The sequence below is a fragment of the Diadema antillarum genome, unplaced genomic scaffold, assembly GCF_040938485.1.
Source record: "Diadema antillarum isolate AM-2024a unplaced genomic scaffold, OU_Dant_1.0 seq00000086_RagTag, whole genome shotgun sequence".
In the NCBI taxonomy this organism is placed as follows: domain Eukaryota; kingdom Metazoa; phylum Echinodermata; class Echinoidea; order Diadematoida; family Diadematidae; genus Diadema; species Diadema antillarum.
Window position 1 is genome coordinate 427,971 of NW_027271178.1, and position 14,788 is coordinate 442,758.

At 42.1% G+C, this 14,788-nt stretch overlaps 2 protein-coding genes across 2 annotated transcripts in view; both read left to right on the forward strand.

The window, feature by feature from the left end:
- Positions 1 to 2,700: 2,700 nt before the first annotated feature.
- On the forward strand, positions 2,701 to 3,780 carry LOC139726507 (uncharacterized). Its single transcript, XM_071637464.1, has one exon. It carries the CDS (start codon positions 2,701 to 2,703, stop codon positions 3,778 to 3,780), a length of 1,080 nt encoding a protein of 359 aa, XP_071493565.1.
- A 9,862-nt stretch (positions 3,781 to 13,642) lies between these two features.
- Positions 13,643 to 14,788, forward strand: part of LOC139726508 (uncharacterized) — a 105,056-nt gene continuing 103,910 nt past the window's right edge. The window contains exon 1 of the mRNA XM_071637465.1: positions 13,643 to 13,948. Within this exon, the coding sequence (XP_071493566.1) occupies positions 13,872 to 13,948 (77 nt within the window). The 5' untranslated portion in view covers positions 13,643 to 13,871. The remainder of the gene's footprint in view (positions 13,949 to 14,788) is intronic.

A 14,788-nucleotide genomic window follows, 5' to 3' on the forward strand; every position in this document is an offset into this window, starting at 1 on the left:
GAGCTGGGATGCTGGTGCCCCTGGTGGTGCTATACAGCACTCCAGACTTTTGGGAGTATTGATTATGTGAGGCTAGGAAATGAACGGTGTTGTAGCCACACATTTTTGTTGTATTTTTTTGTAATACATTGTATGTCTATTCAGATGCCATGCTTTCGCTATGCACCTCGTTCTCCTTCTCTCTCTCTCTCTCTCTCTCTCTCTCCCCTCTCTTGCTCCTTTTGTAAATATGTACCATTTATATGTTATGTGCCATGTGTGTTGAATTAATGACCAGGAGTACATGTAGCACTCCCACAGACATAATACATCTTAGCACCCATCGAGGGGATGAAGAAGCAAGGTCAGCTTGACCAAAATCATAGGTGGTCTCCGGAACTCCACTCCCCGACTTTCCCTATAACATAAACAATGTGGTAAGGCTTTGCTCGAGACATTATGACAAACGATGGACCACTTCTTCCCCATCGAAGAGGTAGGATTCATTCCACATTCTGCATTCACAAGAGGAGGAGGTGTCTCAGCCTGCATAGAGCTGGTTATCATACTTATTTTGTGGAATCATGCTGCTGGTCGCCGACTAATTGTAAGTTTAACCATGCTATACATTATACATATGTTGGTGTACATGCATTAATCGGATTTTAATATCATGTTGTATTTTCGATTTACATAAGGATAAGGATCACCCAGATTTTTAGATCACTCTTTATTTAAATACACGAAGTTTGGATGTGGATAGCAACTTCAGTTCATCTGAAAGTGTTGGTCGGTTAGGCATGTTGTGAACCAAGGCTGGTTCTTATTCTTATATGTATTAAACATTCGCACATGTGTGCTGTTGCTTCATTTATTTTGCTGTTGATATTAGTGAGTTGATCTTGGGTATGGTAAACTTTGTTTCCTTTGTTCATTCATATTGTTTACGGACAAGTCTTGTACATGGCTCATATTATGTGTTTGGTACCAAAGATATGCTTAGGGTCTAGATTTTAGACTAGTATGAAGAAAACTGGGATGCCAAGATGTAATGTGCACTCGGTGTGGTCAGTCGCCACTGGTGGCTGAAGGGTTAACGTAAACAATGAGCCTGTGTGTAGGCAGGCTGCATCAGTGACGGTCAGTTGCTTTGGACAAAAGGGGGGATCCTCATCACTAGTTGTCTGTTAACTCCCTTAACCTTGTTCACATTAATTTGGGGTTTTTTATGTTGCTGTTGCCATGACAACTGGAGCCCATAATTCATTGGGGGATTTTGTACATAGATATGTGTTTATGAACCTGTTACACTCATTTGGTTTACCATAATCATTATACAATTTGATTTGTTCTCTCTATAGCTGAATTTCTACTCATATCGAGTAGTCTGAGTTCAAAGGCGAGGTACTGCTGGGTACTGTCCAAATAAGGAGGTAAATCTTGCCTGTAGTTGGTCTACATCATTTCTTGCCTTTTTTTTTTGTATATAATATTTCAATGTTCATGTTAATCTCAAATAGCTTATGCATGGTATAAGTCACTGTGATCTCTAAGGATAACCAAATACATGTTTTTCATTGTGTACCCGGCTTGGTCGGACCCTTAAAGTTTACTGAGAAATGATTAGAAGAATACATATAGTTAATGTGATACGTGTGGTTTTGAGTTAAAACATTTTACTAAGAAGAATGTTGACGAAGAGAAATGATTTCCTTAAATATTGCTGTAATGTCAAGGGCGAGCGTAGTATTAAGGCTCTTGGTATTCATTATTATAATCCCAGTTTCATTTCTTTGGTTATTATTAACAGGGATAGCAACAAAAGGAATTATGTTATCACCCCAGGAGTAATCAAACACAATATGTAGGAGTAGTTCATGAAATAAGAGTGTCATGAATATTCAATCAACACGTTGGAACGAGGTGGAATGTTAAGCAAATAATGCCATATGTAGATTCAACTCATATTGTTGCACTCTTTGACATTTTATGGAGTAAAGTAATATTTTGTTAGAAGATTGTTTGTCTATGGTTAGATTGTAAGAAAGCGCGCGTACGATTTTAGTTGCATTAGATTACACTAATTTGTAGTTGGTATGAGCCCTTTGTACGTAATGTATATTGATTCATGTTTTCTTTTGTTCATTGCCCACAGCACATGTACACCTAACGGCGTGCACCGGACGGTGCTGTGTTGGTTTAGTTAGTTAATTTTGGTCCTTTTTCTCTCTTTTCTTTGTTGGATATTGGTCAGGGGTTGTTCTTAGTTTTAAAGCAACTCATTTTGTTTAGTATTTTATTATATCAAGGATAAGACAGAGATTCTTCACAATCGAATCTCACATTCACAATAACTTCCCTAATAAATTGATATCACACTTTATAATTTGAACTGGCTTGCTCCTATGTGTCTTTTCTTTCCACCTGATCTTCAAGTGTTGAACCTAGGCCTCTTTAGTCCCGAATTCAGTCTTGCTGCTTTACCCATTTTGGTTTTCGTTTTTTCTCTTTTCATCATTTGCAAATACCTGTGTACACATTTCACGGGTCACATAATTTTGGTGCCGAAACCCGGGAAGATCAGGCAAAGGAAGACACAGAGGCCTGATCTAAGATTTTTAATATAAGATTACATCTAGGAGATAATTAGATTTAATATTAAGTGTGTACACTTGTATAAAGTTCAACTTTTTAAGGACCAAACCAACACAGCACCCAACGATGGATGTTTCCGGTATGGGCACCCCAGTACCACGTGACCTCCTGACTCCAGAGGGCGCCAACTCGATGCTTGCAGAAACTCCTAGACGTGGATATAGTCCAGTTCGGCAGGCGGTGACCCCCCTCCAGATGGCTGGCTTAGATCCAATGCCAGAACACTCAGCCAATGCCAATGCCAATGTCCAGTGTGTAACATCTTACCAATTTAGAAATGTTTCTATGTTTTCTGGTACAAATAAGCAGGGTCCTAGGGTCGAGGATTGGGTGAGGGACATGCGACATCTCCTCCAGTTGAAGGGCCATACCACACCTGCAATTGCCTTCAACGACATTGTGAGGCATACCAGTGGAAGGGCGAGGGACCTGGTCCTTAACCTGGAGAGCCGTCAGGGCGAAGTCCCAGCTCCGGAGACTGTTTTCACCGAACTGCTGGAAGAATACGGAGAGTCACCCTTGACGATCTCTCCAATGGCGGCATTTTATGCTCGGACGCAGGTACCCAACGAGTCCCCCACCGAGTATGCCATTGCCTTGGAAGCGCTCTTGCGGAAAGCGGTGAACTGTGGGGAAAAGGTGGAGGTAACCTCTAGGGACCAGATGCTGACGACACAGTTCATGTGCGGTCTACGAGACCGGACAGTTAAGAGCAGGCTGGCACCAATGCGACCGCGGGACATGACCTTCAAGGAGTTGCGTCGGGAGCTCCACATCATCCAGGAGGAGAACCGCAAGCTGAGGGAATGCGACGGACCAGTGACGGTTTACGAGCAGTCCGAGGCAAAGGTCGGCAGAAAAGAGGACAAGACCAATGACCTTCTAGAATCCCTGCGCCTGCAGATGGCCCAAATACAGCTAGCCCAACAGCAACAACTGGACACCATCCAGCATCTGATGGATGGGCAAGCCCAGCTGGGGAATAGGTTGGTTAGTGTCGAGAGCAATATTGTGCCAATGAGAGGGGGTCCTCCACGGGGACAAGGCCCGCCAAGATGCTACAACTGTGGACAAATAGGTCACATGGCTAGAGGATGCCCCCTCCGTTCCACTCCCCAGGCCCCCCAAAGGGATTTAAACCAGTAGGACCCACAGAGGAAGGGCACTCTGTGGGAGAGTCACATCAACGCGGCCCACATATTCAACCACATCACGTCAATAGTAGCCCTGGATCTAATATGCCAAACGTAATGGAGGGACTGATCGGCCCTGTCAACAGCGCCCAAATATCAGTCTGCGGAATGGAGTGTTCTGCACTTCTCGACACTGGATCACAGGTGACAACAATTTCTTCGGAATTTGTTAAATCCCATCCTACCTTGAGAGCACAGCGTATCCACGATGCTAATGTTACGATTCAAGGTGCTGGTGGGCAAGCTGTGCCACACCTAGGTTTTGTATTGATTGACCTGGAGGTGCGTGAACTTGGAATATCGCTGATCTCTGTGCCCGCACTTGTGGTACCAAGGACAGCAGACGATGGAAGGATGCCGTGTCTTCTGGGGACCAATGTCCTACGTGCGACAAGAGACAGACTACACCAGGAATATGGACGGCAATTCATGACCAAGGTAAAATCCTACTCGACAACATGGTTCCTCGCTTGCAAGGCCATGAACAGTGATGGACTTGACCTGGCAGATAAGAGTGGGACCGTAGGGACACTTCGGTATGTGGGTGGCAGACCCATTGTGATCCCACCGGGACACCAACGGATGGTGCCCCTCCAGGCTCCCAAGGTGGTAGGCGATCGAACATTTGTAGGGTTGGTAGAGGAGTTCTCCCCACACAATTCTCTCAATGTAGAAACATGTTTTGCTTTGGTTAGCGAGCAGAAGGCCATGGTTATGGTCACTAACCACACAGGAGAGATGATCCGTCTAAGGAGAAACTGCCCATTAGCAAAGCTGCAGATAGCCACGCTGCTGGACACACCACCCTTGGAAGAAGCAGGACATGACCCTCTTAATGATCCTACTGATGAGGAGGTGGGCCCTCAACCTGTCATCCCTGGATTAGAGATTCCCACTGTGGAACTTTCCACTGACCAGAGGAATGCCCTGGAGCAATTGCTTTCTATGAACAGCGATGTCTTCTCGACTGGTCCACAGGACTTTGGTCATACAAGGACCATTTCTCACGAAATACCGTTAGTCGACCCAACGCCTTTTCGCATGCCGTACAGGAGGATCCATCCTAACGACTTCAAAGAAGTACGGGACCACCTCAAGGAACTCCAAGAGGCAGGGGTCATCAGGCCGAGCAAAAGTCCCTTCGCGTCCCCCATCGTCATAGTCCGGAAGAAGGACGGGCAAATCAGGATGTGTGTGGACTACCGCAAGTTGAATTCAAAAACAACGCGGGACGCCTACCCAATCCCACGCATTGAAGAGTCCCTAGATGCGCTTGGTGGAGCAAAATACTTTTCTAGCCTGGATCTCATGTCAGGGTATTTGCAGGTGGAGATGAAAGAGGCTGACCAGGCTAAAACAGCATTCACTACTCCATTGGGCCTTTTTGAATACACCCGGATGCCCTTTGGGCTCATGAACGCCCCAGCAACATTCCAGCGTCTCATGAACACAGTGCTCGGAGACTTGAACCTGTCAGAGGTACTCATTTACCTCGATGACATAATTGTCTTCAGTGACACCATCGAGGAGCACATAGTCCGTTTGGAACGTGTATTCAGTCGCCTACGTCAGCACGGCTTGAAACTCAAGCCAAGCAAATGCCATCTGCTTGTGGAGGAGGTTCGTTATCTAGGCCATATTGTCTCCAAAGAGGGAATCGCAACGGATCCGGAGAAGATTGTCGCGGTGGAAGCATGGCCAGTACCCAAGACAGTGAAGGACGTTCGGAGCTTCTTGGGGTTTGCCGGCTATTATCGTCGGTTCATCCCAAAGTATGCAGCCGTAGCCAGACCCTTGTTTCAGCTACTTGGTGGGAAACGTACTACAGGGAAACATGTACCAGCAGGCCCATTCCAGTGGACAGGCGATTGCCAGCAGGCCTTTGAGAATCTAAAAGGTGCCCTCACTTCTGCCCCAGTACTAGCCTACCCCGACTTCTCCAAGCCATTCATCCTTCAAACAGACGCATCTCTGGATGGCCTTGGGGCTGTCCTAGCCCAGGAGCAAGATGGCCAGGAGAGGGTGGTGGCTTTTGCTAGCAGGAGCCTACAACAGGGGGAACGGAAATACCCTGCCCATAAGCTGGAGTTTAAGGCGTTACACTGGGCAGTGACCGTAAAGTTCAGAGATTATGTGTATGGACAGCGGGTAGTAGCAGTTACTGACAACAACCCGCTGACTTATGTCCTGAAGACAGCTAAACTGGATGCCCATGGTCAGCGTTGGGTTAATGATCTCTCCAAGTGTAACCTTGAGATAACCTACCGACCTGGAAAGGCAAACGACAACGCTGATGGCCTATCCAGGATACCAGTTGAGGAAGTACATAGAATCTTTGATCGAGCAGCAGGAGAGGAATCCCGGGCAAATGTGAGCAGCCTTCAGACTTCAGCTACACAGAATGATGTCAGGACCCAGGCGGAGGATGGCCAGACTCACGACAATAACCGATGTGATCTTGCACTCGGGTCAACCCCCCTCTCCTCCAAAGACCTGGCCCAAGCCCAATCGAGGGACAAGGCAATCATGAGGGTTATAGAGCTGATAGAGAAGGGACATAAGCCGACCAGACGACAGGCCAGCAAGGAAGCTAATCTTGTGCGCAAGATCCTGAGGAGGTGGGACCGTCTGTCTTTAGTACAGGGTGTGCTGTACTACAACCTAGGCAGAGACAATGCAGGTCAGGTGCCAGTTGTCCCACGGAACTTCCGGAAGAATGTCCTTGATGGTACTCACGACAGGATGGGCCATTTGGGGTATGAGCGTACCCTTGATCTGGCAAGGCGTCGATACTACTGGGTAGGGATGGCATCAGATGTCAAACGGCACATCCACCGGTGCAAAAGGTGTACATTAAGAAAGTCGGCCGACCCCCAAGGCAAGACTCCACTAACCAATATTCGCACATCCCGTCCATTGGAGCTGGTCTGCATGGACTTTTTGAGTTTGGAGACTTCAGCCGGAGGAATTGAGAACATTCTAGTGGTGACTGACCACTTCACCCGTCATGCCCAGGCTTTCCCCACGCGGGACCAGACGGCGGTAACAGTAGCTCGCACTCTGTGGAAGAAGTATATCCTTCACTATGGTATCCCGGAGAGGATACACTCCGACCAGGGAAAATGTTTCCAAGCAGCAGTTATCCAAGAATTGTGCACTCTCTTGGGTATGGAGAAGAGCAGAACAACGCCCTACCATCCCCAAGGGAATGGCATGACGGAGAGGTTCAACAGCACACTGTTGAATATGCTTGGGACCCTTCAACCCTCACAGAAGCTGGATTGGAAAGAGCATGTAGAGACGTTAACACATGCGTACAACTGCACCAAACATTCATCCACCGGGTTCTCCCCATTCCACTTGATGTTTATGAGAGAACCCCGTATCCCACTTGACATAGCCCATCCGAGGGAGGAGGATGACCGAAGTGGTGATGAGGCAGACTACGTGGTACGGTTGCGCTACTTGCTGGAAGAGGCCCACAAGCAAGCTGAGGCCAACGCTGAGGAAGCACGAAAGAAACAGAAATCTCAGCATGACAAGAAGACACGCCCGGCAAAATTTACTGTCGGTGATCGAGTGCTTGTCGCCAACAAGGGCCTCCGTGGCAGGCAGAAGATAGCTGACCGGTGGGAGACAGATCCATACACAGTGGTACGCAAGGTTGAGGGTTCGCCAGTGTATGTTGTAAAGGGATGCACTTCAGGGAGGGAGCGCACCCTACATCAAGATCTACTAATGTTATGCACTTTCCCGTCCAGCGAGAGTGAAGACATCGCGGAACCGAATGATCCACATGTGGATGCCGATGACGAATCTAGCTCTGTGTGCAGCGGAGGTACTGATGTCCCTGCCCAATCCTCGTAGTTCCGGGTTAGCACTAATACCTGGACGGTATACCGATCCCATTGCCGAGGGCGGCAACAGGTTTAGCGGGGGGTGAGTGTGAGGCTAGGAAATGAACGGTGTTGTAGCCACACATTTTTGTTGTATTTTTTTGTAATACATTGTATGTCTATTCAGATGCCATGCTTTCGCTATGCACCTCGTTCTCCTTCTCTCTCTCTCTCTCTCTCTCTCTCTCCCCTCTCTTGCTCCTTTTGTAAATATGTACCATTTATATGTTATGTGCCATGTGTGTTGAATTAATGACCAGGAGTACATGTAGCACTCCCACAGACATAATACATCTTAGCACCCATCGAGGGGATGAAGAAGCAAGGTCAGCTTGACCAAAATCATAGGTGGTCTCCGGAACTCCACTCCCCGACTTTCCCTATAACATAAACAATGTGGTAAGGCTTTGCTCGAGACATTATGACAAACGATGGACCACTTCTTCCCCATCGAAGAGGTAGGATTCATTCCACATTCTGCATTCACAAGAGGAGGAGGTGTCTCAGCCTGCATAGAGCTGGTTATCATACTTATTTTGTGGAATCATGCTGCTGGTCGCCGACTAATTGTAAGTTTAACCATGCTATACATTATACATATGTTGGTGTACATGCATTAATCGGATTTTAATATCATGTTGTATTTTCGATTTACATAAGGATAAGGATCACCCAGATTTTTAGATCACTCTTTATTTAAATACACGAAGTTTGGATGTGGATAGCAACTTCAGTTCATCTGAAAGTGTTGGTCGGTTAGGCATGTTGTGAACCAAGGCTGGTTCTTATTCTTATATGTATTAAACATTCGCACATGTGTGCTGTTGCTTCATTTATTTTGCTGTTGATATTAGTGAGTTGATCTTGGGTATGGTAAACTTTGTTTCCTTTGTTCATTCATATTGTTTACGGACAAGTCTTGTACATGGCTCATATTATGTGTTTGGTACCAAAGATATGCTTAGGGTCTAGATTTTAGACTAGTATGAAGAAAACTGGGATGCCAAGATGTAATGTGCACTCGGTGTGGTCAGTCGCCACTGGTGGCTGAAGGGTTAACGTAAACAATGAGCCTGTGTGTAGGCAGGCTGCATCAGTGACGGTCAGTTGCTTTGGACAAAAGGGGGGATCCTCATCACTAGTTGTCTGTTAACTCCCTTAACCTTGTTCACATTAATTTGGGGTTTTTTATGTTGCTGTTGCCATGACAACTGGAGCCCATAATTCATTGGGGGATTTTGTACATAGATATGTGTTTATGAACCTGTTACACTCATTTGGTTTACCATAATCATTATACAATTTGATTTGTTCTCTCTATAGCTGAATTTCTACTCATATCGAGTAGTCTGAGTTCAAAGGCGAGGTACTGCTGGGTACTGTCCAAATAAGGAGGTAAATCTTGCCTGTAGTTGGTCTACATCATTTCTTGCCTTTTTTTTTTGTATATAATATTTCAATGTTCATGTTAATCTCAAATAGCTTATGCATGGTATAAGTCACTGTGATCTCTAAGGATAACCAAATACATGTTTTTCATTGTGTACCCGGCTTGGTCGGACCCTTAAAGTTTACTGAGAAATGATTAGAAGAATACATATAGTTAATGTGATACGTGTGGTTTTGAGTTAAAACATTTTACTAAGAAGAATGTTGACGAAGAGAAATGATTTCCTTAAATATTGCTGTAATGTCAAGGGCGAGCGTAGTATTAAGGCTCTTGGTATTCATTATTATAATCCCAGTTTCATTTCTTTGGTTATTATTAACAGGGATAGCAACAAAAGGAATTATGTTATCACCCCAGGAGTAATCAAACACAATATGTAGGAGTAGTTCATGAAATAAGAGTGTCATGAATATTCAATCAACACGTTGGAACGAGGTGGAATGTTAAGCAAATAATGCCATATGTAGATTCAACTCATATTGTTGCACTCTTTGACATTTTATGGAGTAAAGTAATATTTTGTTAGAAGATTGTTTGTCTATGGTTAGATTGTAAGAAAGCGCGCGTACGATTTTAGTTGCATTAGATTACACTAATTTGTAGTTGGTATGAGCCCTTTGTACGTAATGTATATTGATTCATGTTTTCTTTTGTTCATTGCCCACAGCACATGTACACCTAACGGCGTGCACCGGACGGTGCTGTGTTGGTTTAGTTAGTTAATTTTGGTCCTTTTTCTCTCTTTTCTTTGTTGGATATTGGTCAGGGGTTGTTCTTAGTTTTAAAGCAACTCATTTTGTTTAGTATTTTATTATATCAAGGATAAGACAGAGATTCTTCACAATCGAATCTCACATTCACAATAACTTCCCTAATAAATTGATATCACACTTTATAATTTGAACTGGCTTGCTCCTATGTGTCTTTTCTTTCCACCTGATCTTCAAGTGTTGAACCTAGGCCTCTTTAGTCCCGAATTCAGTCTTGCTGCTTTACCCATTTTGGTTTTCGTTTTTTCTCTTTTCATCATTTGCAAATACCTGTGTACACATTTCACGGGTCACAATTATATTGATAAAAAAAAGGGGGGGGGCATAACACACCTGTAAAGATAAAATTGGGGGGGGGGGGGAGGGATGGATGCAGAAGCACCCCTAAACTAAAATGAGTGCAATGTGTAATACTGTATTGAACTGTAATAATGTTTGTTCGTTATGGAATATCGTAGTATTCATATTGTCTCAAAAGTAGATGAATTTAGTCTATGAAATTTTCAACACATCGTTTGATAACTTAACCCGTTTATGTTTATTTAAACTAAGTCTATAGACCTGAATCATGACTTCCAAATATCTGAACCACATCTAAACCGTGGTGTAATATATTGTCTGAAAAGAGGAGGACTTCAGTTCAATATTATAGTCTGATATCTAACAATGCAACACATAGCAGACCTTAATTACAGGTTACACAAGGGTGAAAAACAGTGATATATAATAGAAATAGTTGAATTGATTAATGATTTACGAGGGACCGAAAAATCAACTAAAGACAGAAGAGCAAAAACGACTCGCCAGATAGAAATTACCCTCCTCATAGACAAATTGATAGATCATTGATATACAATAATAACATTACTCATTACCCTTGGATGGAATCTGCACGTCACAGTGAGCGAATAATGAAAGAGGAGGGGCTTAAAAGACCTACGCAATGCAAATAAATGTTGACTTGTATTGATTCGCAATACTCCAAACACGAATGTGGCCGAATGAATGTCGAAATACGTGCCATATATTTTACAATAATTTTTCTGCTACATTACTTCTACATCTCTTCAAATTACTTTCTTCAGATTAAAGATATTGCTGGGAAACATGCAACTTATGTTTGTGAAGTTTAGAGGAAGGTGCATGTCACTGTCTTTTGTTAATCATATAAGTGGCTTACAAATAATGGTCAGATAATGTAAATGACAGAATCTTCGTCAGTATTGGTTTGGAATGTTATTTGTAGGCGTATCTCAGAAATCTGAAAAAAAAACAGTCGAAAATTATCATGCAATATTTGGTGGTATTTAGATATTGGTGTGGCAACATAAGTGATGATCAGAGTTGTATGAATCGATACAGGTCAACATGCATTTACATTGCATGGCTCCTAAAAGACCGCTTTACATAATTACTGTCATTAAAAGCAGCCATCAATGTTTCATAGAATTTCATCACGATGATGCGAATTTTACCTTAAAATAGAAATTAAACCCGTCTTTTTGTACTTCTGTAGGGAAAGTCTTATGAAAATGCAGGACAAGTACGGGTCGTGCTGTCCATTCTGTTTTTCGTATAATTCTCTGACGAACTAACATTGGCAAATAATAGTAAGCTTTAGAATGCGGTAAGCCAAGTGTCATGTCTTAATATCCTTTATAGGACTAACTCTACTACCTTTAATATAAGAGTGTGACAAACGCGTACTGCTCACTCTCCCTCTCTCTATCTCTGTCTGTCGGTTTGTCTGTCCGTCTATGATATTAGCCTTTATCCTCCAAGACGATAAATTCAATTCAATTCAATCCAATTCAATTCAATTCATTTCAATTCAATTCAATTCAATTCAACTCAACTCAACTCAACTCAGTTCAATTCAATTCAATTCAATTCAACTCAATTCAGTTCAGTTCCATTCAATTCAATTCAATTCGATTCAATTCAATTCAATTCAATTCAATTCAATTCAATTCAATTCAATTCAATTCAAATGAGATTTTATTTACAATAGCACATTTTGTTGATATAATTGCAAGGAGAAAAAAGTACAATGCATTACAACAATATACATATGCATATACTGCGTGAAACTAACTGTTCAAAATAGTACAATGTGTTCTTGGAAAAGAGAGGCCCATGTCAACGACAAACTTGTAGAAATGTGGGCAGCTCAAAAAAAAATCGACCTTACAATACAGAAAACAAGAGTAAATGAGAGGAACCCATGCGACTTGCACATGAGAGGGAAAATAGGCAAGTGAACACGTTAATCTGCAAAGCCAGAAGAAATATTGATAAAGACAATTTCAAATGTAACCTATCGAATTGAATGCCCGTCAAAGGTAAATTAATAAACCACCATGTCACATTTGGATAAGTTCTTGCTCTGGGTCTTCATGTTGGTTTTGGTAGCTTTAGTAGACTCTAAACAAGAAGAGTGGTAAAGTGTCATTAAAATATGAACCTAAAGAGGTTATGAAATCTCCGGTTTCACAGTATGCTTTTACACACACACACACACACACACACACACACACACACACGCACGCACACACACAAATAAATGAAGTGGTAAAGTTATCATCTTACATATCACTCTTTGACTTAATCATGCTAATCTCTACTGACCTTTTTCAATTGTTGGGGTGTGAGATAGAAATATCCTTTTTGTTTAGTCAGCTTGAATATGGAACGGAATTGTACCTCTATATCTTGCCATTCTTCTTTTTTTCAGACGGACCTCTTAGGGTTGACTTTTACCTCGCATGGTTGCTGAGAGAGCCATGTAAAAGCATGAGGAAAGTTTTAGGAGTGCGGGAAGTCATGCACCTCTTTCTATTTTTTTTTTCTATGGTCAAATTTCTGATCATGCTAGCCATAAATTTATCGAGTAATTACTAGATTTGTATTCAAACTTCTGAATTTCCCATTGTTGCACACAGCACCCATAGTTTCCTTAAGCAATATACTTTATCATCATAATTCTCTTTTTCGACATCAGGGTTGTTCCTTTTTTTTTTATTGAGTCCCATATTGTGCTGTTTTCCTTTTAGAAGGTACATTTGAACTTGTTTTGAAAATATCACACAGTTATGATAAGATTGATAATCTCCAATTTAACGTCAGCAAGACTTAAAAGAAAAAAAATTGGACATGTTTATAGCGGTTTGTTTGCATGGGCTTCATTTCAGCTTTCGGCTTGTGACAGTTCAAAGGGGGGTTGATTGATCAAAACTGTTATTTTTCTTTGACTCTGTTTAACTTTGAAAGTGTTTCCATCACGGCTTACATCCATTACTTTTTTGGTTTGTTTTTCTCTCACACTATGCCTACTTTGGTCTGTTTAGGAAATGTATGATCTATTGTGTTTACTCACAAAAGATGCCAAAGCTAAAATCAACTTCGGATCTGTCAAAACTGTCCGATTAATTGATCTATAAAGGACAAAAGGAGCCATTAAACTTTAATTTCTGTGTTTATAATACGGAACTGGATTGATGTTCATTACAATAATCATAATTGCGAGTAATATCTAACAGACTGCACGACCCATATCAATATCTGTCCCTGAGGAATATGATTGGAATATTGTCATCACGCATCCGCTCTGAAGTGATCAATGCATTTATGTTTTGTTTTGTTTTAAAAAGTCGAGTTGACCATTCATCAAATCGCCACAGAACGGGGTGGTATAAAAGTAGAAGGAAAACTATCGTCAGACTGATTCGACCCACACCAATCCTCCTGGATTGGTGGAATTCGCTTAAACAGTTATTCTGCTGCAGAAACGTTGTTGCTAGACTTCAATTTTTGCAGCAAAGTTCTTCTTCCAGCTGAATATCTCAAAACTCCGACGCTCCCGCCTGTTTTTCGTTTCGCTGATACCAAGCCGTCCGCCATAGCTGGACGAGGTTTTAGGCTCTTCACGATGGGGCGCGCAATCTTCCTTCTCCTTGCTCTGTCGCTACTGGATGTCTCCATAGCGCACATCCAGTACAGAAGACGGTAAGTAAATCAGTCGTCTGGTTATAGCCGTTTCGTCTCGTGTTCCTCCACACTTCTACAACATATATGCAACACGTAGAACATAATTATGATTAACAGATAAACATTGGAATGCCCCTTTTTTTCTAGACTGAGCATAACTTGCATGTTTCCTTCCAATGTCTGTAGTTAATCATATTAATATCTTAGCTCTGATTGACAAATGATGTGATTAGCACGATCTTGGTTTGGAAGTACTTTTGTGAGCTTATCCAAGTATTCTGAAGAAAAGTGATAGAAAATGATCTTAAACTGTATGGCACACATTCAGATATTGATTTAGCCACATTAGTGGCGTTGCGAGTATCATGATCTATTATTTGTCAGCTGGTTACAGTGCATAAGCATTGCATTATTCCCTTAAGTCCCTCGTAATGTTTTCGTCTTAGAGTGTTTGGGGTCATCAATCTAAGTCAATACCACCTCGGACCAAAAGAGTTGTTTAATATTATATAACTAGGATTGACTGCTTTACAACCAATCAATGTTGCTTCTATGTTTCTTTATTGGCCTTCTTTTTACTCTAATTATGTATTTTCTTTGGTAAAGTGATAGCATGGGCAAATTGTTGTTGTAGTTAATGTATGTCATTCTGAAATCTGTAGTTCAGTGTTTCCATCACAACCTAGAAATGAAGACAATATTATATATATATATATATATATATATATATATATATATATATATTTTTTTTTTTTTTTTTTTTTTTTTAACTACCAAAGCAACAACACCAAAAAATTCCGCTACGCGTTTTGCCAAATTTAATGACCAGGTGGTATAATGTTTAGATTGGATTGCTTA